This window comes from Poecile atricapillus, chromosome 17 (assembly GCF_030490865.1).
Source record: "Poecile atricapillus isolate bPoeAtr1 chromosome 17, bPoeAtr1.hap1, whole genome shotgun sequence".
NCBI lineage: Eukaryota > Metazoa > Chordata > Aves > Passeriformes > Paridae > Poecile > Poecile atricapillus.
In genome coordinates, this window is record NC_081265.1 from 3,194,254 (window position 1) to 3,221,194 (window position 26,941).

Here is a 26,941-nt window from a genome sequence, read left to right on the forward strand (position 1 = left end):
GAGATTATTCCCCTGACAAAAAAAAAAAAAAAAAAAAAAAGGGACATCAGAGTTTATCCTATGCCCTTTTATACTGAAAAATATTCCCACACGCTGCTTCACAAAGAGGAGTTCACCCTTTAGAGCTGGGATCCAACCTCTCCTCCTCTGAAGGGGCCTTACCCTGTGCTCGTTTTGTAAGTAAGAGCTTCAGTTAAGTCAGCAGAGATTTTGTCTGCGGATAATGGGCTGAAGGAAATACTGAAATGCAATTTCCCTGAGTTGCAGGGTATTGAAGGCAGAGATTGAGTCAGCAGCAGTGCCCTTGGAGCCCCGCGGAATCGGTCCCAGGCAGGATGTCACCGTCTCCTACCCTGCACACAAGGCAAAAGGCACAGGGCTGCTTTTCTCTCTTCCCTCCAGTGAAGCAAATCTGGTAGGGTTTGGCTGCAGCAGTGATGAGGTTTCTGGGTTTTTAAATGCACTGGTAAAGGGACATTGTTTGCTCCCAACAAAAGCCGCCTGGGCTTGGCATTCCTGACAGGTGCCTGAGGAAAAGAAGCCAGGCAGCAGCTGAAATCCAACAGACTGCTCCCTTCCAAGGTATGGCCAAGCTGAACTTGTGCTGTTATTTGAGGCTTTTCTTTGGGTTGCAGAGGCAATTTTTTTTTTTTTTGTGTGTGTTTCCTGCAAATATGTTTAAATTCTCTCTTTTGGAGGCAAGTAGTCAATGCATCTGAAGTGCATACTTGACATATGTTTCTTTTCACATGCTGTCCTCCATTCATTTCATGCAGCAGATGCTCAGTTTACCACTTTAAATGTATTCTTATTTACTAGAAATTATTTTAGAAAATAGCTGTTTGGAACTAAACATTTCCAGCCCTTCTTTTGGGAGCAGAGAGATCCTTTTGCAGCTGTCCTGGGTGGCTGCATGCAGATGTTGACAGGTTAATTTGCATTTGAAGAGCTGGGTGCAGTGAGCTAAGCAAGGGTTTTTCTTCCCTGCCTCTGAAGGCAGTCACTTCACACTCCTTGCCAAATTGAGCCCCGATGTTACACTTCTTAATTAACTAGAGCAACATCCGAGCTGAGTTTGGCCCATTGTTAGCTGGCCATTTATTACAGGGTTGAATTAAACCCCTTGGCGGTGTAGAAGAAAGGCTTTTATTCTGAAAATTGATTGTACAAAAGTGAAACACAAGGACAGCCCTAATTCACAGCAAGGTGGTAGGTACAAGCTGGTTTATCTGATTTCCTCTATCCTGTTGCCAGAAACTGCAAGTCCAACCTGGTTTTCCTGCCTGCTGCACACTGCTGAGGTCAGAAATGGTTTAGTAAAAAAGGAATCCTGATGTTAAGAAGAATGTGCAGCTCACACTGCTCAGCCCCCCTTCCCAGAGAGTATTCTTTTTCTTCTTGTTGTGGGCTTTTTTTTTCCCTTTAAAATAAGTTTCTATCAAGACTGTGAGCACAAAGACCCAGATTTAGACTTCAGTCCCTTCCATTGCTATGGGAAAATGCAGAAGTCCTGATCCACAGCCCTGCTGTCAGCCTCTAGGAACTTTTGCTGCTGGTCTTTCATGTGCCTGATCCATCCACATCGGCTCAAAGCAGAGACCAAAAGCTTCCATGCTGCAGCAGGGAGAAGAGCTGGCAGAAAAAAAAGAGTTGTAGCCCTGTCACCACCAAGGCCCCCTTTGCTTCCTCTTTGGTTTCTTTTCTTCCCTTTAGATGCTACAAAACTGTCAAGGAAAGCTACATCCTGTGGGTATTAAAGCACTGAGATGAACCTACAGGCATGAGAAGACATAATTAATGTTTCTCTGGTGGTTTTTTTCACCTTTTTGCCACATTTCTGTGCTTCCCTGCCTCGTCCCTGCCACGATCTGCCGTGATGCTGCTCTCACTTCTCCCCCCATCATCTGGATTCCAGCTCAGTTTGCATCCCCCTGGCCGAGGCTGCCATGGGGACAAAGTCACCCATCTGAGGGACAAAGTTACCCTTCTAAACTGATGAATTTTGATATTTATTTGCAGGCATTAAATAAACACTCGTAACACGTTGGATTCAGCCTGCATTCCTGGCAAAATTCTTCCTGGTCACAGTCAAATGCAAACTAATTCATCACCCCAACTGTGCATGAGGGAGGCACTGGCACAGTGCGCTGTCTCAAAGGGAAGTGTTTGCTCCAGTCCATCATTTGCATCACACATGAAGCTTTTCTTGGAGATATCTTTGGGTTTTCTACGTAAGAACTTGAGGGGAGGGGATGGGGATGGAGAATGTGGCTGTTAGACAGGCATGATTCAGGTACCCATGGCGACATGAGATCACTCTGCATTGTCACCAGCACAAGGAGATTACCTTATACAAGAATAACTAAGAATAGAATTTTTGACCTTCAATATTTCCTTATCTGTAAACATTAGATCTGCAGAGCAGTGCAGCCCTGCTTGTCAACAAGAAGAAATAAAAGAAAAATAAAACTAATTTAAAACCCCACAGTGGCAGTGGAATAAATTCATACATTTATCATTTCAGAGGTTCCCATCACTCCTGCCTCTTTTCCTGCAAGGTTTAAATGATTACATATTTTTTTGTGTGTTATGTTTACTCTCCTAAGAATAGAACACACTTTACAGAAGCTCATATGGATGAAAAAGCATTTTCCTTTTGCACTGTTGCTCACAGTTAACACACACAAACCTACACCTTGAGCTTTCCAAAACCTGGGTTTGTACCATCAAATAAATTATTGACATAGGCAGAAATTTATTTTTAAGTCCTTAAAAGTTGAGTGTTTATTACTTCAGCTTTTGCTTTAAGAAATACCATGGATCTCAGTGATACTGGACTTTATCTAGTCCAGTAAAAGGGGCAGATTTTTCACAACACTTGCACTTTAGTGCTCCTGCCAGCACTAAAATTGGAGATATTTGAGTGAAGAAAAGATCCTTAAAGTGAAGAAATGCAGGATGAGGTTCTAAGCTTACCATAACAACTGGAAAGAACTTTGTAAAATGAAATTCAGCATCTGCTTCTGTAGATGTCTCAGGTTTTAAGTCTCTGAGGCAGAGGGTAATTTTTAAGCAGAATTTTAACTTGCACATACATGAATTATTTCTAGTGACTGGCTCAAAAATAGCGATTTGAGGCTGTGCAATGTGTTCACACAGGGCTGGAGCATGGCCAGGCAGCCTGGCCAGGCCTGGGGACACAAAACTTTCTGCACACACCTGGACCACACACCCCACCTTGGGTCTGGTGCTGTGGGCTGGGGACACGCTCTGAGTGTCCCTGGTCCCTTCCTGGGCAGGGGTCACCAGGGAACAGCCAGGGCTTGGGTCCAGACATCTTCCTGAGGTCTGAGGTGTAGTTTGGAATGGCTGGAGGCCAAAGGCAGAGTGCTGTCCCCCAGGAGCAGGGGCTCCTGGTGCTGAGTGACACAGAGGTGCAGCTGTCACAGCCTCCCTGAGATGGGAACAGCTCAGACTCCCTGTTGGGATTGGGCTTCCAGTCACCATCCAGGTCGTGGGGCTCAGGCTCCTCGTCTGCTTCACCTGGAGAAAGGATTTTGTACTTCTCTGAGAAGGAAGAGGAGGCTGTGGTGTGGGAAAAGCAGCTCCCAGGTGCTCACTCATGAGAACACTGTAAGAAAAATAAAAAAACAATCCAAGAAGAAGCACATTTAAAGCACAAGGGGATGGCACTGTCCCTGCTGGAGCCCCCCTGAAGTCCGTGAAGGAACCCCTGGCATATCCAGCATTTGCAGGTCAGCAGCCCATGTCTGTTGGGATTGTGGGGAGCTGCTGCAGAAAAGTGCTGATGTCTCATGAGGGCATGGCTTTCCATCTCCAGAGCCTGCAGGAGCAGCTCTGCAGAGGAGTTTGGGTGATGCTGTGCCTGAAAACTCAAAGCTCAGCCTGCAAACCCCAGCGCCCAGGCCAACAAACAGCACTGAAGAGCTCAGGAGTTCATGGACAGCAGGCTGACATCAGACACAAGCCACAGGGCTGATGTTTGGGGCTGTGCTCATCCTCAGGGCTGGCCATCACCTCTCTGAGCCCTGCAGTCAGCAGTGCAGGAGTGCACAGCCCATCCCTCCCGGAGCTCAGTGACGCCGCACGTCCTCCCTCTCCAGCAGGTATTTGCCGGCCATAACCCGGTGATTCCAGGCTGTAGAGCAGAAGTAATCCACAGTCACTGGGCAAACTTTGTCCAGAGCTTATTTGGGAGAGAAAGCCCTGCTGCATGCTCCTGGGTGCAGGAGGGCTGCCGGAGCAGGGTGATGTTTCGACATGACTGAGTATTTTTAGAGCCATTCTATAGTGCAGGATTTTTAACTTCCATTTCACAGCCCTTGAAGCCTGGCAAACTTTCATTAACATTTGATGCCTTGAAGTCATGCAAGGTCTGGGGGGAACGGGAGGGGAAGGAGGGAAAAGGAATATACCTTTTTGGAACTAAGTTGCTGGGAAGCTTAGAAAAAGCCTTCAGTCCCTCCTTTTTGTACCAGGTGGTTTTAAAGGACCTCAACCATTCAGAAAACCAAGCTAGAATTCCAAACCTTGGCTGGGTGGAAGTCTTAATTAATATGTGAAATACCTGGAGTCTCTCTGGCCCTTGGGGAGTTGAACCCCACCACTCTACAAGGATCATGCCTCTCTTCTTTGCCCATTATTAGGCAACTTTGCTCATACAGGGCTGATCAACCCATAAATCCCCCAAATTATTCATAAACCACCAGGCATCCATCCTCGAGCAAAGAACATGAGCCATGGAGAAGTCAAAGGATTTGCTCCCACTTCCCACTGCCCTCACTGCCGATTCTGCTCAGCACAAAGTAAGGCTTTTTTGCCCAAAGTTATAACCAATGAAAACAGTGCTTCCCTGGCTACAAGGCAGACTTTCAACTGGAAAATAAGTTAACAGAAACTCTATTTTTCCCCCCTCTAAATATACACACATACACACACAGAGCGTCTCTTCGCGCACACAACTGAGAATTTTCATAGGCTGAGGGAGTAGGAAGAAGAGACGTATTTTTGTCTCCTTGGCAAAAATATATTGGCAGCATATCAGTGAGTTGTAAAGATTGAGTAAGTACCAGAGCACGGCCCCGTGAAGCGGGTTTTGGAAAGCTGCCCTTTGGCTGCCTCTGCCCGTCTGCCAGGGCCGTGGCAGGGACACTGCCCTGGGGGACTCAGCCTGAGGGGCACAAACAGCCCACCCAGGCTCCTGAGGAGGAAGAGGAGCTTGCACAAGGTGGAAATGAGGAGCTGTCAGCTCTGCATCACGCCAGATGAGGTGTCTGAAGGGGAGAGGAGCTGTAAATCTCCCCTGGGCATGGCAGCGTTCCCGGGCGGTCAGAGCTGCTGCCCGACTCCTGATGTGGACCTGGCAGGAGGTGTCACCAAAGGGGTGGTGTCACCAAAGGGGTGACAGACTGGCCCTCCCCTGCTTTCAAAACTCAGGGGGAAATCAGGTCCCCAAGATGTTGTTATCCAAGGGAGAAACATGAAGGGCTGAGGGAGCAGGAGTCACAGCACAAGAGCCACCACAGCCAGGCACGGGGGAGCTGCCCTTTGCTGCTCTTCCCAGCAAAAGGAAAATGTTGTGGTTTTCTCCTCCCAGCTGTAAACATTCCCAGCTGCTTCCATGCCATCCCAGGACAGGAGAAGGCAATGAGCATTTCTGGTTACAATGGCAGATGTGCCTGGTGATGGTAAGGGCTGAGACTCTCGGATACATTATTTAAAGCAAATTCTGGGATTCTAAATTGGATTGCTCAAAGTTCCCAGCACCACTGTCCTTCCCCAGTGCAGGTAGAGACATTTCATAGTAAAACCCAATCCTGAAACACTGAAAGTAAACTCAGAAATCTCGATAATGAAATATTTATGAGTCTGTGCTTTGGTGCATTGTAATTTTGCATGATATGTTTTGCTTTTCAAGACTGACTAGATTAAGGCTCTTCTGATTCATTAAACACATTTTCCCAAATGCTGTTTCTACAAATATTGTTGGGTCATTGTGTTTAGTTGCATTTATTAGCTGGTGTAACGAGGAACGTACGTCTCCCATAAACCTGAGAGGAACCCGCTTAAATGTGTTGCTCTGAATCTCAGCAGAGAAGAAAACAGTTCTCATGAATAATTAAAGCTTAAAGAGGTCATGCTGGTTTTGCAGCCTCATTTTTATTTGTCACTGCTTAGTTTGCATTAGGAAATAGGAAGTTTCAGGTGCAGGAGCCAAATGGAATCTCTTCTGCATGTGTTCATTTAAACAGATCTGTTTGGTAGCCATCTCCATTTTTATATATTGGGTCATTTGTTGGCTGTAATAATTTAAATAAGTCCTGGGAATTAGAAGGTTTAAGGCTTTTAATTTGCAGGCAGTGGCTGTGCATCCCTTTGCCTTCTGGCAGGAAGGAGCAGTGGCTCCTCAGTGCTGGGGTGGGATGCAGGCAGGGCTGGGATGGGATGTGGGCTGGGCTGGGATGGGATGCATGCAGGGCTGGGATGGGATGCAGGCAGGGCTGGGATGGGATGTAGGCAGGGCTGGGATGGGATGCAGGCAGGGCTGGGATTCAGGAAAGGCTGGGATTCAGGCAGGGCTGCTCAGGGAGGACCTGGGTCACAATCTGGTCTCCATCTCCACAGGTCCCTCCAATCAGCCAAGCCCTGCTCTCCTCCCAGGCCCCCTGCTCACCTCCAGCCACCCTCTGCCCACCCTTCCCATCTCCTCCTCAGCTTTCTCTCCCTCCCACTTTCTTCCAAGCTTCTTTTCCTCCTCCTCTGTGAACTGCCTCCCATTCTTCCACATTCTGCCCTAAAATGCTCCTTTGCTCTTTTCCTGCTCCTTTGCTCTTTTTTCACATTGCTCTCAGCCTTCCTCCACAAAGGTGCAGCACCTTTCAGGTTGCATACACTGCTGGGAATCAGGAATAACCGAGGCAGAAGTAACTCTTAATTCAAGTTAAAATCCTACATGCTGCCTTTATATTCCCTTCCAGGATTCAACAATGGTGAAATACGTTAGTTCCTTTCGTTTTTTCCCACTGGAAGCTGCTCTGCTATTTGTTCCCAAGGTTAGACATCAGCCCTGGGTATTCAGCCCGATAGTGCACAGCACTAATCTCTCCTGGTGGAGTGTCTTTTGCACTGATACATCATGCAGATGATTACTGAAACCTTTGCCTTGCTTTTCCCAAATCCAGCCATCAGCAGGGTTTGGCAGTTCCACCCCTTTCTCCCAACCTTTAGATTCCCTGTTGTCATCTGCCTTGTTTCTGTCCCGCATCACTGATTGTGCATGATCAATCTCTAGAGGCTTCGCTTCTATGTATAACTCAACAAGCTGGCAGGGAGACCAGGAAGACTCATTTGTGTGCTCCAAAACGAATGGAGATCCAACTCAAGGTCACTGCATTCCAAAGACAGACACATTACAAGCATTCCTTTCAGCTAAGATGATTTATGGAGTGTTATTTCCCTATTGCTTCTTCAGTATCCAACTCTTTCTTTAAATGCCATCATCTTACGATGGATCTCCTTGGATTGAAGAGATGTGGAATCACTACAAGATTCCAGGAGTGCCAAATATCCTGCATATCCCTAATCAATTCACTAGCAAGGTCCTGTATCACTACTTTCCAGTGTAAACCTCATGCTTTTTCCATTTAAAAACTCCAACTTTGCGATGTATGGATGAGCCAAAAGAAAGTTTGTAAAGAAAGTTCAGCTCTAGCAGGTTAGAGACATTCCCTGCTACTGGAGCTGACAATAACTCATTTAATGCAGAGAGGTAATTATTTGGTGCCTTGCAAGCTTCTGCTGCACCAAGAGATCTCACCATCAATAATCAGAACCATCAGTAATCAATTCTCAGTATTGATTGAATCAATAATATGAACCATCACCTTATTAATAAAATATCAGTAGTATGAACCATTAATAATATGAATAATTTTTTCTACTGACTAGATCTGGAAGGTTTTTCCATCAGAAGAGAAGACACCAGGTGCACCCTGTGTGAGTTATCCCAAACATCCCCAAGGATTTCCCAGGTCCTTGTTCTGGAGAGTTGTTTCTTAAACTGCTGCATGCCAGCTGCAAACCTTGCCTGGTGTAAAATGAAATTGTTTCAGAAAATTGGGGGGGAAATGGCAGTTTGAGAGGGTCTAAAAGTAGAAATTAAGAATAGGAAGGCAGCAGCTGCAGGTTATGCATGTGTGAAAGTTAAAGTGGCAGGAAAAAAAAGGGGATTAAGCACCACACATTGCACTGGGTTTGTTTCAGGTAGTTCAGGAAGCACCCCAGAGGTGACCACAACAGTGGCTCAAATTATAAACTCAGTAGAGACTTTGAAGAGACATTTCCTTGAATTCCACCCCCAGGAAATGCCAAGCCATGGAACAGGATGTGTAGGTGTGCTGTGATCCTGAAAGGTGAAGCCATCGAGCCCTGGTTGATCACCATGTTAATGAGGGAGAACTGATGACTTACCAAAGGAAGGGAAACCATATGGATAAAAACCAAACTGCCCCTTAAGGGAAACTTGATTCCAATTGCGTAGATGCAGGAAAAAGGCATCATTTGACATAGTGAAAATAAACATGATTTGTCACTTTGCATCATATGAACTTCACCAGGCAAAACGAGGACCTGTTCTCAGAACTGCAGCCGGTTTGGCACTTCAGCCCTCTCCCAGTAACTGGTGGACTGGCAGCAGCCTCCCTGCATGAGCAGTCTCTGCACCGCTGAATCTATGTCAGGGTCAAGAATACTGGGGAAAAAAAAACAGATTTTGGTCCAAATCCTGGCTAGATTGAGGCCAGCACCGTTCATTTCCCGCACTGAGGTGTTGGAGCGGTGATGGTCACTGTGGGGCCATTCACAGTCTCTGATATACTGTGCCAAAAGCACTGCCAGTTACTAAAGTACCTCTTTAAATTAAGGTGTTTGGAGCCAGAATGTAAGTAAGAGCTGGAAGCTCATCTGAGGATGACTCTCAGTTCAGGGCTCTGATGGATGAAGGCTCTCACCTAAGAAGCCAACACCAGCTCCTCAACTGTTAGACTAATTTTAGCTAAGGTAGAAAAGCCAACTACAGAATTCTAATGGAAGTTTCTATCCAAGTTCCAAATTCACTTTAAAAGGACGAGGAGGATTATATCAGCCACCCAGAAACAGCCTCAGCAAAGTGGCAGCAGAGCAAAATATGGAAGTGAGTGGTGAGACAAACTTCTGGGCTGCCGGGATAAAGGACTGTGGCAGGAGATGCAGGACGAGACGAGGTGTGAAGGCAGAACACAGCGAGTGTGGGCCGTGGTGGTGGAGAGAAAAGCAGACACAGAGAAGTGAGTTAACAACCCCACGACAAACTAGAAATGTTGACAGCTTCTTGGGACTGAGCCAGGCATGAGAACGCTCACCGTGGCAGGGATGACTTTGTGTCTGACTTGAAAATGTTCCTCAAACAGCATCACCAGTGTTGCCCCAAAACAACCATGTCACACCCAGGCTGAGGAATTGCCCCTATTTCCCTGTGCAGTTGATTTACAAAACGCAAGCTGAACATCAGGGCTGGAAGTTTGTCAGTCTTCCTCCCTAGAAAACACAGAGTCATTCCCTCAATAAGCTCCGTAAAAAGGAACAGCAAAAGAGACTAAAACAGACCCCCCTGAATCTTGCCCCACTTCGCCATCCAAGCAGCAGCACCAGAGGATGTGGCTGATAAGGAGAAAATTACAAACTGCAGTGGGAAGACCCATCAGTAGGGCTCGTGGAGTTACACAGCACGCTCCGTTATCTGCTGCTTGGCCAAGGAAAGGCAGCTGGGAAGGGATAGGAGCACTGCTGAATAACCTCAGTCGTGAATTCCACAGCCAGAATGCTGGTTTATGAGGCAAACATTTGAAGAAACTGGAAACTGAGTAGCCTAAACCAACAGGTAACACACAACTGTCCCCTCCTCTGCCGCTGCCCTGCGTTTCCCTGGTACCATTGGTATTCACTGTGGTAGCACAAGGACACTTCGTACTTTTGGCAGCAGTTTTGTAATGACTGAAGAGAATTCAAAGGACAGCAGCCAGACACTCTGATGTGTTTTATTAGCTCCCAGATGTGCAGGTGAGGTGAATCTTTGGGAAATGAGTTTTGCTGCCACGGGTTCTCTAACATCACTCAAGGTCTCAAAATCTTATAATGGAACAAAAGGCTGTCATAGAATTTGAAAGGCGTCTTTGGCAAAGTATCTTTTCTGAATCTGGTCATTTCTTACACAGAAACACAAATGTACAACATCTCCGATTATATTTGCCCAGCTGAAAACAGGAGGTCAGCTGCTGAGGCTGTGTGTTTTCCACATGAATTACAAGTGACTGAGCCTCTGTAGGCGTTTCCTGGGATATCTTCTGGTGTAGGTGATCCAGAATCTGGAGATGCTTTACCAGGCTGTATAAAATTGTGCTTGGTGCATCCTGGATTGCAGAACGTCAGAATAACAAAGAGTATTTTGCTCAGAAAGTAAAATTTTTCCTGCCAGAATTAGAAGCCACCCGTCCCCAACAGCAGAGTTGCTCCATCCACGGAAGTGTTCAAGGCCAGGTTGGACAGGGCTTGGAGCAAGCTGGGATAGTGGAAGGTGCCCCTGCCCATGGCAGGGGTTTGGGACAAGATGAGCTTTAAGATCCCTTCCAACCCAAACCATTCTGTCATTCCATGAACAGTGGATTTCATTACACCCAAGCAAGGTACACCTTCTGCTATGGGGCCAGCTTCTCTGGGAAACAGTGAACATCCCCTGGCATCTGCAGGAGATCAGCCAAGGCCACAGGAAGCTCAGGAGTGTTCAAAAAGGGGTGGTTGTGACATGAAGGTCGAAGTGTCCCAGCAGGAACCTCTCCAGTCACTATTTGCAGCTCTGGAATTGGCACTCAGGCCACTGGAGGTGGCTCCTCAGCCATGCCAGGCATGATCTCCACTGCAGTCTGAGACCTCTGCAGAGAGAGCAATGCGAGGAGCAGGGCAGCACGGCCTCGGTCTGGGGATGTGGTGGAAGCAGGGGCTGTGAGCAGCCTCAGCCTCCAACAGAGGGCCTGGTCCAGGAGCACCAGGGAGAACCTGCAGGCAGCAAAAGGGAGTCACATCAAGGTCTGACACAGTGCAGGAAAGTTGGGAAAAGCAGATCAGAATATTCTAGGTGCTGGAGAGTGGTGGTGTAAGACAGTCTCTTCTCTCACAGAAGCTCTACGAGAAACACAGGAGGGAGCACTTACGACATGCAGGTAAGAGAATGGAGTGAGCACGTGAAAAGACAAGGTAAACCAAGACCTGTTCCTGGAAAAAAACTTCTGGCACACTGGAGAGGAGTGGGGAGCACTAAATAAAGGCCAGGCGAGAGCTCCCTGCCAGCCCCAGCTCCTCTGCAGTGCGTGGGCAGCAGCAGCAGCTGCTCCCACATCTCCTCCAGCTCCTCAGAGCCCTCCCGAGGTGCTGAGCACACCAGGAAAGGTGTTCTGCCTTTAAAAGCTTTAAAGAGGAGCAAAATGGAAGCAGGCAGCAAATCCTGAGTGGTTGCTCCTCACCTGACACCGAGGGAAGCTCTGAGCAGCGGAAGGTCTGTAGGCAGCGGAGGGGGAGGACTGGAAAAAGGGGAAATTCATGTCACAGCAGAAGATAAGGAAATAAGAGACTTGAGGAGGAGTTTTGCTTTGCCCACCAGACAATTGAAAATAGATCAAAAGAAGAACCCAAAGGGTTTGTTTGAGATGACAGCTCCTAAGGAAGAAAGTGGGGCAAATTTCATACATTTCGACATTTTAAAATAATTTTCTTTCTGCCCGGGAAGTAGATGGAAAGCAAACAAAAGGGTGTAGGCCAGATTCTGATATCACTGGGTGAGAGAGATTTGAGTCCACTACAGGGAAATCAGAATCTGGCCCAAAAGTAGGCAGTTCCTCTCCCTGTAACGAGAAACAAGTGAGTTCTGAGTTAGGAAAAGATAGAGAAAGAAGGAAAGAACTTCTATATGTGAAATAAAAGATTTGTTTTTTCACAATCTCAACATAGCTAGCAGTAAGGATGAATTCCTTTTAAAGACTCAGCTGAGCTGAATTTGCTTTGGCCTCACCATGACACACATGGGCAGCTTGTCCTGCCCAGCTGGTTTATGGCACCAGGGTGACCCACAGTTATGGGAATAAACTCCTACTCTTTTTATGTCCTCAGCATTTTCTGAACACAGGACCTACCCTGGCAAAATATGACAGTAACCCCAGGTATGAGCAGTGCTCCTAATCAAATTCATCTTCAGGATGAAACAAAAATACAAACTGTCATATGGACAAATTTCCAGGACTGGCAGGACTCCGAGGGTGTCAGACAGAATCTGTCTCAAAACCAGCCTATGCTTTGAAGTTTCCAGCTCTCACAACAGCCAAACTTTTTTCAAAGGCAGACACCCAATAAATGTGTATTTAACCTCCTGAGGCTTCTTCCTCTGCTGGCTCCATCCTGCACAGTGATGAAGGCGGCTCACAGCAGCATTGTGGAGTAGCAAATTCACATGAGGTGTGTTTTGCACATGACCTGCATCAATAGTTCATGATTTCTTTTATAATGACAGCATTAAACATCTCCAGGCAGAGGCTCATGGGATCTGTGCTCATTGGAGTAACTTAAGGACAGGCTTGTGAAACTCTCAGCAGCCAGCAGGAGACAAATAATCAAACTTGGGACAGCTTAACACAGAAAGTTCCAAGCTACAGGAGAATATCTAATGCTGTTCCTTGTGGTCTGAGGGGAGAGCTCAGGGCTGGAATAACCCCTGTTTCACTAGCAGCACCACAGAGCAGGTTTTGAAAGTAAGAGGTGCACCCTGGATTCCTCTTCTCGAGAGTTATTTTGTGACAAGAGGAACAAGAAGAAAGCAAAGGCAGCAGCTGCGTGTGCTGTGGTGTCAGCCCAGTGAGACAGGGGAGCTGTACTGGTGGAAAATCAAACAAATGAACACAGTGCACAGATAGATATTTTTGTGGAGATGAACATTTTTTGGCATGTCTGATCTCCTTTGCTCGCTATTGCTCAAATCACTCGGCAAAGCACTTCAGAACCTGTCAGCAGAGAAATCCTCCTAAGGAAAAAATACACAACTGTTTCTCTTCTCCCCTGGCAGAGTCCAGCACTGAGACGCTCTCACTCACTATAAATAGAGGTTCTGCACTGATGTCCAAGGGAAGTGTAAAGCCATGCCATTAAGGAAACCCAGTCCGGCACGACGTGTTGGGATGGACACTGTGTTCAGGCAACTTCTGTTACAACAGCCCCACTCTGCTTGTCACACTTTCCTCGTGGTCTGTGATGCTATCTGTCAGTCAGCCCTCTCTGTGCTGATATATTCAGAAAACTTGTCATTTAAACATTCAGATATTCATGTGTTGCAGTAAATCAGGCTGACAGTCGGCATGGGAACTGAGGCACAGTGTTTAATCACAGAATGGATGCAACAAGCAGAACCATTGGTCCAAATTTCCCATGGTATCTTACTAATTGCCTTATTTTTAATATACAGTCAGCTCCTTGCAGCTTGTATTCCCTGTTTCCTCAAGCACTTGCTGTCAAATGATCCTGAAAATAATTTCATTCCATGTCTCCAAACCATCCCAGAAGTCTGCCAGGAAGCAATTGGCTGCTGGGTGGGGGGTTTGGGGTGGGTGACTGTGGGTGTATTTGACCACTTCTGCAGCTGCCATTCACAGCCCTCATCCCACCAGTGCCACTCCTCTGGGAGATTCCCCTGCTTCTCACTATTAATAGTGTGCATGTGTGTGCTCCGAGGATCCTCAGCTGCTGAGAGCTGCAGGAATGTGGCGTGTTGGCAGCGGAGGGTTTGATCCAAGATATCACAAATGTCTGCTGGTCTCATGAGAAAACAAGAAAGGTTTCTCTACCAGGTCCCCAAAGCCAGAGCTTTCTGCTTGAAGGAGGGCTGGCAGCTGAAAGAGTTAATGGGGCAGTGGCTTGGCAGAAGATGATGGGGAAGGAGGGAGCTGCTCAGCCCCTCTCTCCTCAAGTGTCTCCCACTGCTATTGGATATCACCTCCTGTAAAGCCTGCTCAGCACTGGGAGACAAAAATTGCTATTGACAGAAGTCCCCCGCAGACAGGGCCCTCTGTGCAGAGCTGCTCGAGACTGGAGTGGTGGAAACCTATTTTAAATGACAACAGAGCAGTAATGCTACGGGAAGAGCTTCTTGTGTAGAGTTTTCAGCATGAGGGCAGGGAGAAAACAAAAGTACTGCCCTGTATTGACAAATATTGTCAGACATCTGAGGGCTCTGTTTTCCAGTGCTGATTTGTGCAAACACTTCCAGGGCATCAGGGAATGTTGTCCTTGACAAACACTAACCACAGGAAACAGCTGTTCTCAAAGACATGGCTGATGCTGCAGACAATAACAGGATCATGTAATGCAAGGCCACCAAATTAATAAGCATTTGCATCCTAAGCATTAGCCTTCACTCTCAGTCATCAAAAAATAAAAACCCAGTGAACAATCTGCAGTGATAGAGGCAGGATTATTAAAGAATTATTTGAGAAAGAGCAAGGAGAAGGCAGCATGTCATCAGAATTTGGGATCACTACTTTGATTTGCTGTTGAAACCTCTATGTAGTTTGAGATCTCAAACCCCAAAACAAAGCTTAATCTTCACTTAGGCACTACAGTTGCCTCCCTTATCACGTTATCCGAGTACATCACACTCTAATTATAGATGCCTGAACAACACTTAGTGAGATTGGGAAGTACTAACCTTGCCAGAGAAGCCCTTGAACACCGAGTAGAACCAAGTAAGAAATGCTTTTTAGTTCCTAAATGCCAGCTAAGTATGCTGCAACCAGTGGAAAAAAATTGTTCTTACACCATCAACAACACTTCAGAAAATTTATCTCTTCATTATCATTAACGCAGATCCTGAAGTCCTGGCTCAAAATTCAGAACAAAGTCATTGTTATTATGAGGGGAAAAAATGTATTCTAATATTTGTATTTCTAAAGGCATCATTAAAAACATATCAGTAATCATTCAAAGAAAAGAGTAATACTTACAGAATCTCAGTGGCATATTATATCTCACTCTCAAGAGGTATCCAGAAGTGCTTCTCAATATTTTAGTATCTGTTAGGCAGTGATCGCAGTTTATTTATCTCTCTCTAGTGGGTACAGCAGTAGGAGTTAAATATTCCATCTTCCTCCCCCAAGGATATAAGGGACTGTATCCCCAAACTCAAGCAAGGAAGAAAATCTCTCTCCCACATCCCCTGCTGGGGTGGGGAATGGCTTTGTGTGCTTCAGTGAGTGTGGACCTGTGGCACCTGCACATTCCTCCAAGGGAGCTCCTGAGCAGCCTTGGAAGAGAGCTTCAAGGAGCTCTGTCCTTGTGCAGATACTTGCAGGGTGGTTCTTAATGAGTTTAATTGAGGCATTTCCTTTTCTGCCACCTCTGCCATTCCATGACTTTTATTCTTTTTGCGTTGCTTTACATGCCAGGGCATGGACATGAGTATTCCACCAAATTCCAGCTTTGCTTTGTTTTTATTTTTCATGTATAAATACCACTCAGACTCTGCTGTTGTGCTTTTAGAGCTGACCACTTCTCCAGCTAGTTTTAATTTTTGCCAAATCTGAGTTTCAAACTGCATCATTATGAAGAAAAGAGGTATTGTTACTTTTCCTGGCAAGCCTTTATTTCAGATACTCTGTGGATTGAAAGAGGCCTCAATACCCTGCAGATCACCAGAGTTCTTGATAGCAACTTCAAGCCTCACTGAGAGTTTAATAAGCTGTTGCTAAATTACATTGCACTTGTTAAGTTTATAGAAAAAAGTTATTCAGTCTGCTGCTGTTATTAGCTATCAAACATCACAGACACTGGAGAGGATCCTTTACCAGTATCTCTGGTCTGAACTACATAAAAAATACTGGGGAGAATATTTTGGATTCCTAGGCTTTGATACAGATCCAAATTTCACAGTCATTTGCTATTTCTTTAATAATTTAGCCAGATAAATAATGACCAATTAAAAATTACCAATCCCAGTATTCCTAAAAACTAACAATACAAACAAACTCTCAGGTTCATCCAGATTTTTTTTTTGTGGTGGTGAGGGGAGGTGATTATCCTGTTTTTTACCTCTGCTAGTCTTGCTAGTACTCTTTCATGTGAAAGGCTCTAAATATAAGAGCCAGGAAATGAAGGTCTCATCAGTGCTGTCCTGCTGGTGCATTCCAGCCCTGCAGTGGAAGGAATGGCTTCATGGCCTCAGTCAAAGTTCTGCTGAGGGGCCCATTTCACTCAGCAGTTTAATTATGTTGAGCCATTTTACAGAGCCCAAACCCCTCCATCAGTCCATCAGTGCTGCAGCACAAGAGGCTTTGAGAACGTTTCAGTCTTGCAGCCTTCTCGTGCTCAGTTTCTGGAACTGAGGTGTTTGTTTGGGCTGTTGCCACGTCCACTCTGTGAACGTGCAGAAGGAGCCCGTGGTGGGGACACAGAGCCCTTTCCTTCAGGCATCTCCCTGTCTGCCCACAGATATTTCTATTTCTATATCAGCTCTGGATAAATTCAACCAATTACACTAAGGTTTATTGGAGAATTGTAGAATGCTTTGGGTTCAAAGGGACCTTAGAGCTCACCCAGTTCTACCCACTCCTTCCACTATCCCAGGCTGCCCCTTCCAGCCTGGCCTTGGACACTTCCAGGGATGGGGCAGCCCCAGCTTCTCTGAGGAATTTCATCCCAGTATCCTCCCTAACCCTGATTTCTCTCAGTGTGAGAAGGATGCAGAATATGATACCTACAGAGAAGTGTGTACAGACTGAGAGATGGCCCCACCCATACACACACAAGCACAGTCATTGAAAAGCCTATTTCCACAGGAAATTAGGATGGGAAAAATTTGTTAGATTTTTTTTTCCTTAATAAATAGAAAAGACAAAAACCACACTCTGACTGTATTGCCTGTAAATTACACACCTTAATGCAGAGACTCAATGAAATGACCATCCAATCTCAGAAGTTCTGTAATGCTGGAGGTGATTCAGTTCCATTGTGTGAACTGCCATGAAAATAAGCACTGGGATCTTTAAAATCTGAGTTTTACCTTGCCCAAGATTCACGAGGAGCAGCAGCCCCTGTGCTGGCCAGCACAAGGATGCTCAGCAGCAGCCAGCCCAGCTGAAGTGCTCTCCCCACCTGGCAGCCAGGACAGGTGTGTCACTTCCAGATGTGACATGAGCCACTTACATCTTGTTGCCAGCCTTTGAAGTGCTGTGCAGAGAAAGCCTGAGCCGTTGCTGCAATTAGAGCTGATACATCATTTACTGGAAGAATTAAATGCGCTGTAGTAGCAAACCTGCGGTTGACACTCACAGGGTGCAATTTAAATCCTCCGGATTAGTAATTCTTTTGAGATCTTTGTAATCATTGGTAATAGGTAGTGAAATAAATCCACATTTATATCCTACAGACTGCAGCTGTGCTTCTGTTAAAGTAGTATTAACTGATGGGTTTTAAATCCTTCTGCCAGCTCAAGCTGGAAGCACCGAGACTCCTGTGCAGGGATAACTCAGCCTGGGTGATGTGTTCCCGAGCAGGAGAGCGCTGCTTAATGAATAATGAAAGCAGCACGGCACAATCACAGCCCAGGGCTCACTCCTGCAGGAAGCTCTCTGGGGAGAGGTCCCCGTGTAGCTCCCTGTGCCACAGCAACCCAACTGCAGCTCAGACTATGGATAACTGTGATAGGAAAGAGCACAAAATGCTCATGGACAGCTTTTCCTGCATGGAAAAAGTGCTGAGATGAGCGGGGGGTTTGTCCAGCCAGCTCTGGTGTTGTCCCTCCAGGGATCAGGAGTGCACACTGTGCCCTGACTTTACTGCACAGGCTCCCAGTTAGCTAAACAAATATGCCATTAAAAGCAGAGCCAACCTCGAGTGGGATATACGGGCTTAAACTGAAGCAGGAAGAGATTTATGGACTTGTTTTCACAGCCTAGAGAGTAATTGAAGAGGCTCAGACAATTCAGCAGCTCTGATAAGGGAAGGCTGCACTTCACTGGGATGAGATGGGAAGGGTGATGGCAGCGAGATTGGCACTGGGAGCCCCAGCCATGGAGCAGGGACCCAGCCTGACAGCCACTCTGGGAACAAAAAGAAGCTTTGCAAACTCAGTATGCTTGCAAGATAAGCACAGCGCTGATAAAGTGAAGCACTTAGAGATTAAAAAACTCAAGAGAACGATATAAGTGGCTGAAGGAAAGAGCCCGGGAATCCTGGCTGTCCCTTCCCTCAGCCCAATCTGCCCAAAATTCATGACTTTAGAGATGGTTTCTTGACAGGATTAAAAAAAAAGCACATTTACCTGCTTCTGTTCCTTATGGGTTCTGTTTGCTTTGTTTCCATTTAGGAATCTACAAAGGACATTGTTTCCGGATCAACCACTTCCCTGAAGACAACGACTACGACCACGACAGCTCAGAGTACCTTCTCCGTAAGTGAGCAGGGATACCTGACACAAAGATGTGGCCACAGGGGCTTCCCTGGGTTTCTCTTCTGCAGAGAGCAGCCCCAGTTTTACTCTCTGCACAGCCCCGTGGTGGCACATGTCCGGTTCACGCTGCAGCTGACACAACATCACCCTTGGGGACCCCACTTCACTGAATCCTGGAATGGTTTGTGCTGGAAGGGACCTTAAAGACCATCTAGTTCCAACCCTCTTGCCATGGGGTTTCAAGGATTTTTTTCCAAGGGTTTCCTTCAGCCAGGGGAATGCTCACAATTTTGGTGCCGATTGCTAAACATCCTCTGACACATTTTCAAATGAAAACTACAGCTATTGTGCCCAGATTGGTGAGGATATTTTACAGAGGGAGCATTTACAGGGCTAGTGTAACAAAACAGGTTTGAGGAGTGGGTTCCAGCCCATTAAGAGCTTTACCAAATGCTTAAACCCAACCCTAACTCAAGCCTCAGCCTTTGCAGCTGGTGAGCCACCTCCCCCTGAAGTGAAATGAATGACTGCACTGGGGGAAGGAAGCTGGAATTTCTGCAGCTAACAGCAAATTCCCAGCATGAACAGGGGCTGTGGCTTCCCTGCCTGGCCAGCCACTGCTGCTCCATGCTGGCATGTAATTCCCCCCAGAAGGGATTTCACCCACCAACCTGGTGCTTGAAATAAGGGCAGTTGTTTCATCCCCTCCACGTGACCGTTCTCTCAGCTGATGGCAAATCTTGGAACCCAACCACAAAACCTGCAAAGCTGGAGTTAGATTCCCCTTCCCCAGAGGACTCCTTGCTTTGTTGTTCCTTCTGAACAAAAGAGCTGAGCAGCCAAGCTGAAAGCAGTGCCCTTTACCAGGGAGAGGAACTGCAGCTCACAAGGTGTTGGGGAATCAGGGAGCAGAGAAAAACGCTGCTGGCAAAGCAGAGAACTCCTCAATTACAATATTAATTACCTGAAACACCACTTAGAGAGCCACTCTGCCCTTCTGCTCACTTCTGGGCAACAACTTCTAGTTGCTAAGACACGAAGAAGGAAAAAAATCTCCAAAAAGTTTGCCTCACCAGAAAACCCAGATGTTTTTTTCCTCTTTGCTCTTGTCGATTTAGATCAGTCATGGCACCCGGGTGACACGATTTCAGAGCTCAGGCAAAGGCAGAGTGTGAGCACAGCTGCATTTATCTTTCATACAAAGCCTTGGAACTAATGTTAAATTGATGCCAAGTCAGCTTTAGGAAACAAACATCATTAGTAAAAGGAAAAAGGAACTAAGTAGCATCTTGATAAAAGCACATTATGCCTTCTTTATATGGAGAAAAGTGAGAACTGGGAAAAACAGTCTCCAGCTCCACGCTAAGACATGAGACTGGTAAATTGTTTGTAAGTGTGCTTGTGACGGGTGTTCCTAAAAGCTGTTTGCAACAGTGACTAAGTACAGATTTAAAAACAAGTTGGTCCAGCCCTTTATGTCTTGTGCAAAATCAGCCTCCAGTCTCCCCCACAGAGCAGAGCTCACCTCACAGAGTCTGCACGGAGATAAGGCTCCTTGGCTTTAACTTTCATAAGAGGAAACTGCAGTTTCCCATGCATAGAGTTGATTTAGAGATTACTGAAAGGTTACGTGTCTAAATCCAGAGGAGATGAGCTCATACCTATATGTAATAGGGACCAAATCATTGTCTAAGACAGGAGGATATTTGCATCCTCTTTCAAAGGGACGTGAGAGCTTCCATCCTGTTTTTGCCCTCTGCAACACCTTTGCAGTCTACTGGCTCCATATCATTCTCCACTATTTCTGGCCATTTCTTGGCACAGTTTCTCAGAGGGACATGTTGAGACTCATATTTATTTTCCCTGCCTGGCTTAGACAAAGGCACCCAGACTCATGTATTTCGTGCTCCTGAAAGAGCAGCGTGAGGGGTCTCAGCCTCTTCTACAGTCCTCAATTTAATTTGGGTTTCAGAGAAATGCAAACACTAGTGCTAGCAGGATGGAGCCCTGGTTCAAAACCCCATGGAAATCAGTGACAAAAATGACTGATTTTGGGAGACTTTGGTCTAGGGAGTGGGTAGAGGCAGGAGTCTGGATTTTGCCCTTTGGTGTTCAAGCTGCTCCCTGCGAAACCAAGCGAACGCCAGCGCGGTGACAAGCTGACACGTGCAGAGGAGCTCAGACAAGACCCTTCCTGTTGAACCTTCCCCGTGGCAACACACGCCCATCTGTGTGTCTAAAAAAATCCCCCTCACATGCCTGAGCAGGGCCCCAGCGAGCAGCAGATGTCCCAGTGCCAGCACGGAGAGCCCCGCGGTCCTCGGGCTGCCACCGCATCCCCAGCGGCAAACGCGCCCCAGCTTCCCTCGACTCCTGCTTCCCTCATCTCCTGCTTCCCTGTCTGTCTTCTGCTTCCCTCATCTCCTGCTTCCCTCATCTCCTGCTTCCCTGTCTGTCTTCTGCTTCCCTCATCTCCTGCTTCCCTCATCTCCTGCTTCCCTCATCTCCTGCTTCCCTCATCTCCTGCTTCCCTGTCTGTCTCCTGCTTCCCTGTCTCTTGCTTTCCTCATCTCCTGCTTCCCTCATCTTCTGCTTCCCTCATCTCCTGCTTCCCTCATCTTCTGCTTCCCTGTCTCCTGCTTCCCTGTCTCCTGCTTCCCTGTCTGTCTCCTGCTTCCCTGTCTGTCTCCTGCTTCCCTGTCTGTCTCCTGCTTCCCTCATCTTCTGCTTCCCTGTCTCCTGCTTCCCTATCTCCTGCTTCCCTCATCTCCTGCTTCCCTCATCTCCTGCTTCCCTGTCTCCTGCTTCCCTCATCTCCTGCTTCCCTCATCTCCTGCTTCCCTGTCTCCTGCTTCCCTCCTCTCCCGCATCCTCCGGGCACACAAAACCCGAGCTGCTCCCACCCAGCATCTCACGAAGCTCAGGCACCTCTCCCTTTGCAGAAGGGGAATCTCATCCACACCGGGGATGTCGGGGCTCTGCTGCTCTGAGCAGGGGGACCCTGCTCCAGGGGCATCTCTACACTTTCATGCCCTTCCTCCCTGCATGCTGGAGCATCCTCTTTCCAAAGCCATTCCCTGGGCTCCTGCCTTTCTGGAGATGAAAAGCCCGAGCCGAGCAGGGTTTGCAGCCCCATGGGGAGGAGCAGCTCCGCGGCTCCACCGAAGGAGGTGTCACCATACATAGCGGAGCACAGCAGGCGATGCAAAGCGACAGGACGGTAAACAAGGGGGGGGCAGAAAAGCCAGGGAGAAAGCAAAAACCAGATTGCCTTAATGTTTTTTGATGCGCTGTCATTTTATTACCAGTATCAGGAGACATATGTAAATTCTACGTGGTACCTTATGAGCTTCCTTTGAAACTTCAGAGCTAAAAGTACACATTGTAAGAGAAAAATATGCTGTGGAATTTTTCAGGAAGGGAACACTGTGTGTTTTGTTTCTCTTTGCATTAATTACCCAATATAGAAAAATTATTACTGGAGATTATTAACACACATAGAACAATCCACCCCCTATATTTGGTACGTCTGACAAGTTCCTTCCAATGATATCACTGAAGCACTTCGGGAAAGCTCTTTGATTTAACTGAAATCATTATAAACAGCATGACCATAAAGTGAAGGAAACAATATCCAGAAAGGATGGACCACAGGACATTTTAGGCCTTTAGCCAGGGGACAAAGACAGACAGAAAATTCGGATGCCTTAATGTCCAGCAGCAGAGGCTGACTTTGAATCTTTTTCTAACACTTGACTGAAAAAACTGACCCAAAAGCCAAAGTGCTGCTAATTCATACCACACACGTGGGGATCCACTCACGACAAGCGAACAGGCTCTCAGCTCTCAGCAGGCTTTGAGCAGAGACCTTACACCCACTCGCATCAGTCGGATTTGGCAGTTCCTGCCAGACGCTGTCTGAATAGCAATGCACCCGCCTGGACCGGCTTCAGATCCGCCTGGAAGATGCCCCATCTGTGAAGGACACGTGCAGCCACGCTGCCGGTTTGGGAAAGGATGGACTTTTCTCGCTGGTGCAGAAGCTTCCCAGGCGGGCACCGTGTTTTTGGGTTTGTGTCTGAACCCCCAGCCCTGTCCCTTCCACAGCCCGGGGAGGAACACCAGTTCTGTCACCAGAATCGCTGGGAAGCGATTCACTGAGTCGGGAACGCCGCGGCCATGGACAGCGAGAAGAGAAAGCGGCAGCTGGAACATCTGTCCATTTCTGCCGGGGACGCGGGCTCTGCTGGCCCTGCGTGGCGGCCAGGAGGATGCACCCCGAGAGAGCACAGCTGCCCAGATGGCTCCTCTGCACCCACCGAGCCCTGGCCCGTGGCCTCCCCATCTGTTGGGAGGTTTCCAGCAGCCTCTGACTCTCCCTCGCCTTGGGATCCCCCAGCCCTGCACCCCTCGCTCCGCCAGGGCTCCCCTCCGTGCCCTCTCCTTTCCCCAGCTTCGGGGTGATCCCATTTTCCACAGCAGCATTCAGCACTTTACATCCCCTTCTTCAAAAAATAAATCCTCTCTCTACAGCAATAAAACTCAGTTCCTCACTCTGCCTTTCAGGAACCCCTGCCAGCTTTTACCCCTTTGGTTTTTACAATGCAGACATCTCTTTTCTCATGCTTGTTTATTTTTTCTCAGCCCTTTTGTTCGCTCACTGCCGCTTCCCTGTCGATTGCTGCTCTGTCTTGTTGTGGCCTGACTTTGAAAGCTGGCTTGAAGTGGTGTTTTAATATTTTTGTGGGGGGTTTTATATGCTGATGAATGGACTGAAGCATGCAGAATTTTAAATGACTGCTTTGCTGTCAGGAAACTAAACACAAACATCTAAGACACACTTGTTAAAATTCCTTCCTTAGAAATCTGAAAGGTTTCGATGTCCTTAATATCCAGCAAAAGAAAAAGGGGTTATTAGCCGTGCTTGCTGGCAACATGGATGCTGCTGACTTCAAGAGCTGTAATTTGCTCACCTTGTGTGTGCACCACGGAACAGATCTGTCTGCTCCAGCTGTCCCAAACGTTGTAGGGTTCATAGCCAGCTCATGAATTTTTCACTGCTGCTCCCTGCGTGATGCTGGGTCTTACTGTCACTTATCTCGTGCTTAGCCAGAAATGTTCTGCACACAGTGGCATCAGAAAATGGCAATAATGCTGGACTTCCTGGGAGAAAGCTCAAAAGATTGAAGCCACTCATTGAGAGTTTGTGTCACACCTCATGGTTTCATCGTCCAAAAAACATGCCCAAAAATGAAGAATCAGTGATAATTCTAGCGAAAAGGAATAAAAAATGATAATAGATTAGATATTAGGAAAAATTTCTTCAGTGAGAGGGTTATGAAACACTGGAACAGGCATCCCTGGGTGTGTTCAAAAAATGTGTGGATGTGGCTGGCACTCAAGGACATGGTTTAGTGATAAGCATGGTGGAGGTGCTGTTGGATTTGATGATCTTAAAGGTCTTTTTCAACCTTAACAATTCTCTGGTTCTATTAAAACATTCTTCTTAACAATTTTAGGAAAAAAAACAGGGGGTTTGAGACTAATCTGCACACTTGCAACCCAAGGAGGCACCTGAAATGATTTGTCTTCCCTTCCTACCTGTCTCCCTCCAGGCATCGTCCGTGCCTCCAGCGTGTTCCCCATCCTAAGCACAATTTTGCTGTTGCTGGGAGGGCTCTGTATCGGAGCAGGAAGGATTTACAACAGCAAAAACAACATTATTCTCAGCGCTGGGATTCTCTTTGTTGCAGCAGGTATGTTCTGTTTAAATTGAGTTCTTAAGAAGTGCTGCCTTTTTTCAGCTGGAAAAGACTCTGGAAAAGCTCCTTGGCAGTGCTTTTCCTGCACCCCTTTCCTGGACTGAGGGCATTAACAACACCACACCAGACAAATTTCTCAAGACAAAATTATGCTCCTGAAGCCCCACAAAAAAAGTATAGTCTAGAAAAGCTTTTGGTTTTCCTGCAGAAGGAAGTGAAACTCAGTAACAAGCATGTTTTACACTATTTAAAATGTATTAAACATTAGATGAATTAGGGATCTCTTATACCTAGGGCCTTTTTTTATAATATGAAGGCAGAAAACACTCACCTCTGATAGGTAAGCCCGTTTTTCACACTAGAAACATCTGAGAGAGTCAGCCCCATTGTTAATAGCTCTCCCTGCAGCCTGCATGAAGCATGCTGCATTTAGATGAAAATTCAGCAAGGTGGAAAAGAACTTATCTTGATCAAGGTGAACAGCCATAGCCCTGAGCTCCAAATGTATTTTTATCATTCCTCTGGATGTTAGAATCCCACTCACAATATTAGCGAGCTCCCACATGCTGCTGCTTTTCCACTGTGGCCATGAAGAGATGGGGAAAAGTCCTGCTGAGTATTTTGGGATCCATGTGAGCACACGTGACCTGTGTGTTGATCTATTGGTTGTTTTTCAGGAATAAATGAATCCGTGAGATAAATATAAGAGTAAATAAATGCTGTGAAATTTCCTTGTCCCAGTCTTAGAACCAGGTCCAGAATTCAGGTCCAGAAAGTAACACAGCTTGAATTTTATCTCCCCAGCCACATAACCACTGACTTCTGGTTTTCTTCCTCTAGGTCTAAGTAATATCATAGGGATCATTGTCTACATATCGAGCAATGCAGGTGACCCAAGTGACAAGCGAGATGAGGACAAAAAGAACCATTACAACTATGGTTGGTCTTTTTATTTTGGAGCCTTGTCTTTTATTGTGGCCGAAACCATCGGCGTTCTGGCTGTGAACATTTATATTGAGAAGAACAAAGAGCTGAGGTTTAAGACCAAGAGGGAATTCCTTAAGACTTCTTCCAGTTCTCCCTATGCCAGGATGCCAAGCTATAGGTACAGGAGGAGGAGGTCCAGATCCAGCTCCCGATCCACGGAGCCTTCTCCATCCAGGGACATTTCTCCGGTTGGCATGAAGATAGCAGGCACCATCCCCATGAACGAAATTTCCATGTACACCCTTTCCAGGGAGCCTCTGAAGGTTACCACGGCTGCCAGCTACAACGCAGACCAAGAAGCCAGTTTCCTGCAGGTCCACAACTTCCTCCAGAAGGAATTTAAGGAAGGACTCCACGTCAACATGGTCAACAGGAGAACGACGCCTGTTTGAAGCACCTTCCTTCCTCGTGCTTTTTGAAGAGATGCCCAAACAGAATGGATCTGTCAGGAGCGATGTTAAAATACCCTCTCACCTCTTTAATTGTGGCATGTGTTGAGGTAGCGAGTGGAGACCCTCTGGACCAACATAAAGATATTTACACGCTCGTAGCTTTTTTTGAAGCTATTTGGAGTTTGTTTATTTCCGTTCTTGGTGTCACAAGATGAAGGCAGTTCATGTTCCTGCACTTTTGTAGTGTGTACACAGTCTTGGAGAAACTGCAAAGGACTGGCCACCAGTGTGTTTTAAAGGATTACAGAAAAATTGTTGTACTTTTTTTTTTTTTCTAATATAGAGATCCCTTAATACAAACTTGCAAATATAATTTATAACCAAGCCCAAGGATGAAAATGAACTACTCATCAAGTGAGCCACTTTCCTTCGACACGGCGTAAGCTTTGCCTCTTTCAAAAAAAAAAAAAAAAAAGAAAAAAAAGAAAATATTTTTGAAGGCAACACTTTCTAAAACTGACCTGTGCCACTGAAACCGTGGAGCACCCACGTACTGAGCATTACAGACTCCCTGATGGGGTGGGAAGGGGATCTCCCATTCCTGGGCTAAGGCATCCCTTGGGGCAAAGCAGGCCGAGGAGCAGAGGGTGGGTGCGTCTTGAAACACCTAGAAAGGGAAAAAAGATAAAATAGGTGGGACTTGAGCATATTTGCAAATATCATTTCTTGCCTAACGTTTAGAAAACTTGAATTCTCATTTCGACGAGCCCTAGTGCCTGATCCGGCAAGGTGCTGAGTGCTGGCTGTCAGGAGCCCCTGGAGACTTCCCAGAGCGCGGCGGGGAGCAGGGCTGAGCCCCGCGACCGCGCTCCTGATTTCCTTACTGCTTCACAAGTGCAACACTAACGCTACTGGAAACAGAGATCTCCGAGCAACGAGAAGAGAACGCGCCCGGACTGGCGAAACTTCCCGCAGCAACGGGAGCAGAGTGTTAACAGAGCAGATGACAACTTTGTATTTTTTAAAACAGAACAAAAAAAGAAAAAGAAAAAAAAAAAAAAAAGAAAAAAAAAAAGAAAAAATTAATCACCGTTTATGAGATATTTATTAAACTCTTTTTATTATGAATTAAGTGCCGCATGGTGCAAGGTATAGTTGCTTTTAGATGGAAATGGTGGTTCGACCTAATTTAATTTATTTTGTAATGATGACTTACGTGCAGAGAGCCCACAGCAAACTCTATGCATCACGTAAGGAGGGAACTA

General features: G+C 46.6%; 1 protein-coding gene across 1 annotated transcript in view; it reads left to right on the top strand.

Moving 5' to 3' along the window:
* CACNG4 (calcium voltage-gated channel auxiliary subunit gamma 4) overlaps positions 1-26,708 on the top strand; it is a 40,787-nt gene extending 14,079 nt beyond the window's left edge. Inside the window, exons 2-4 of the mRNA XM_058852575.1 lie at positions 18,452-18,535; positions 24,151-24,291; positions 25,138-26,708. Of these exons, the coding sequence (XP_058708558.1) occupies positions 18,452-18,535; positions 24,151-24,291; positions 25,138-25,676 (764 nt within the window). The 3' untranslated portion in view covers positions 25,677-26,708. The remainder of the gene's footprint in view (positions 1-18,451; positions 18,536-24,150; positions 24,292-25,137) is intronic.
* Positions 26,709-26,941: the final 233 nt, after the last annotated feature.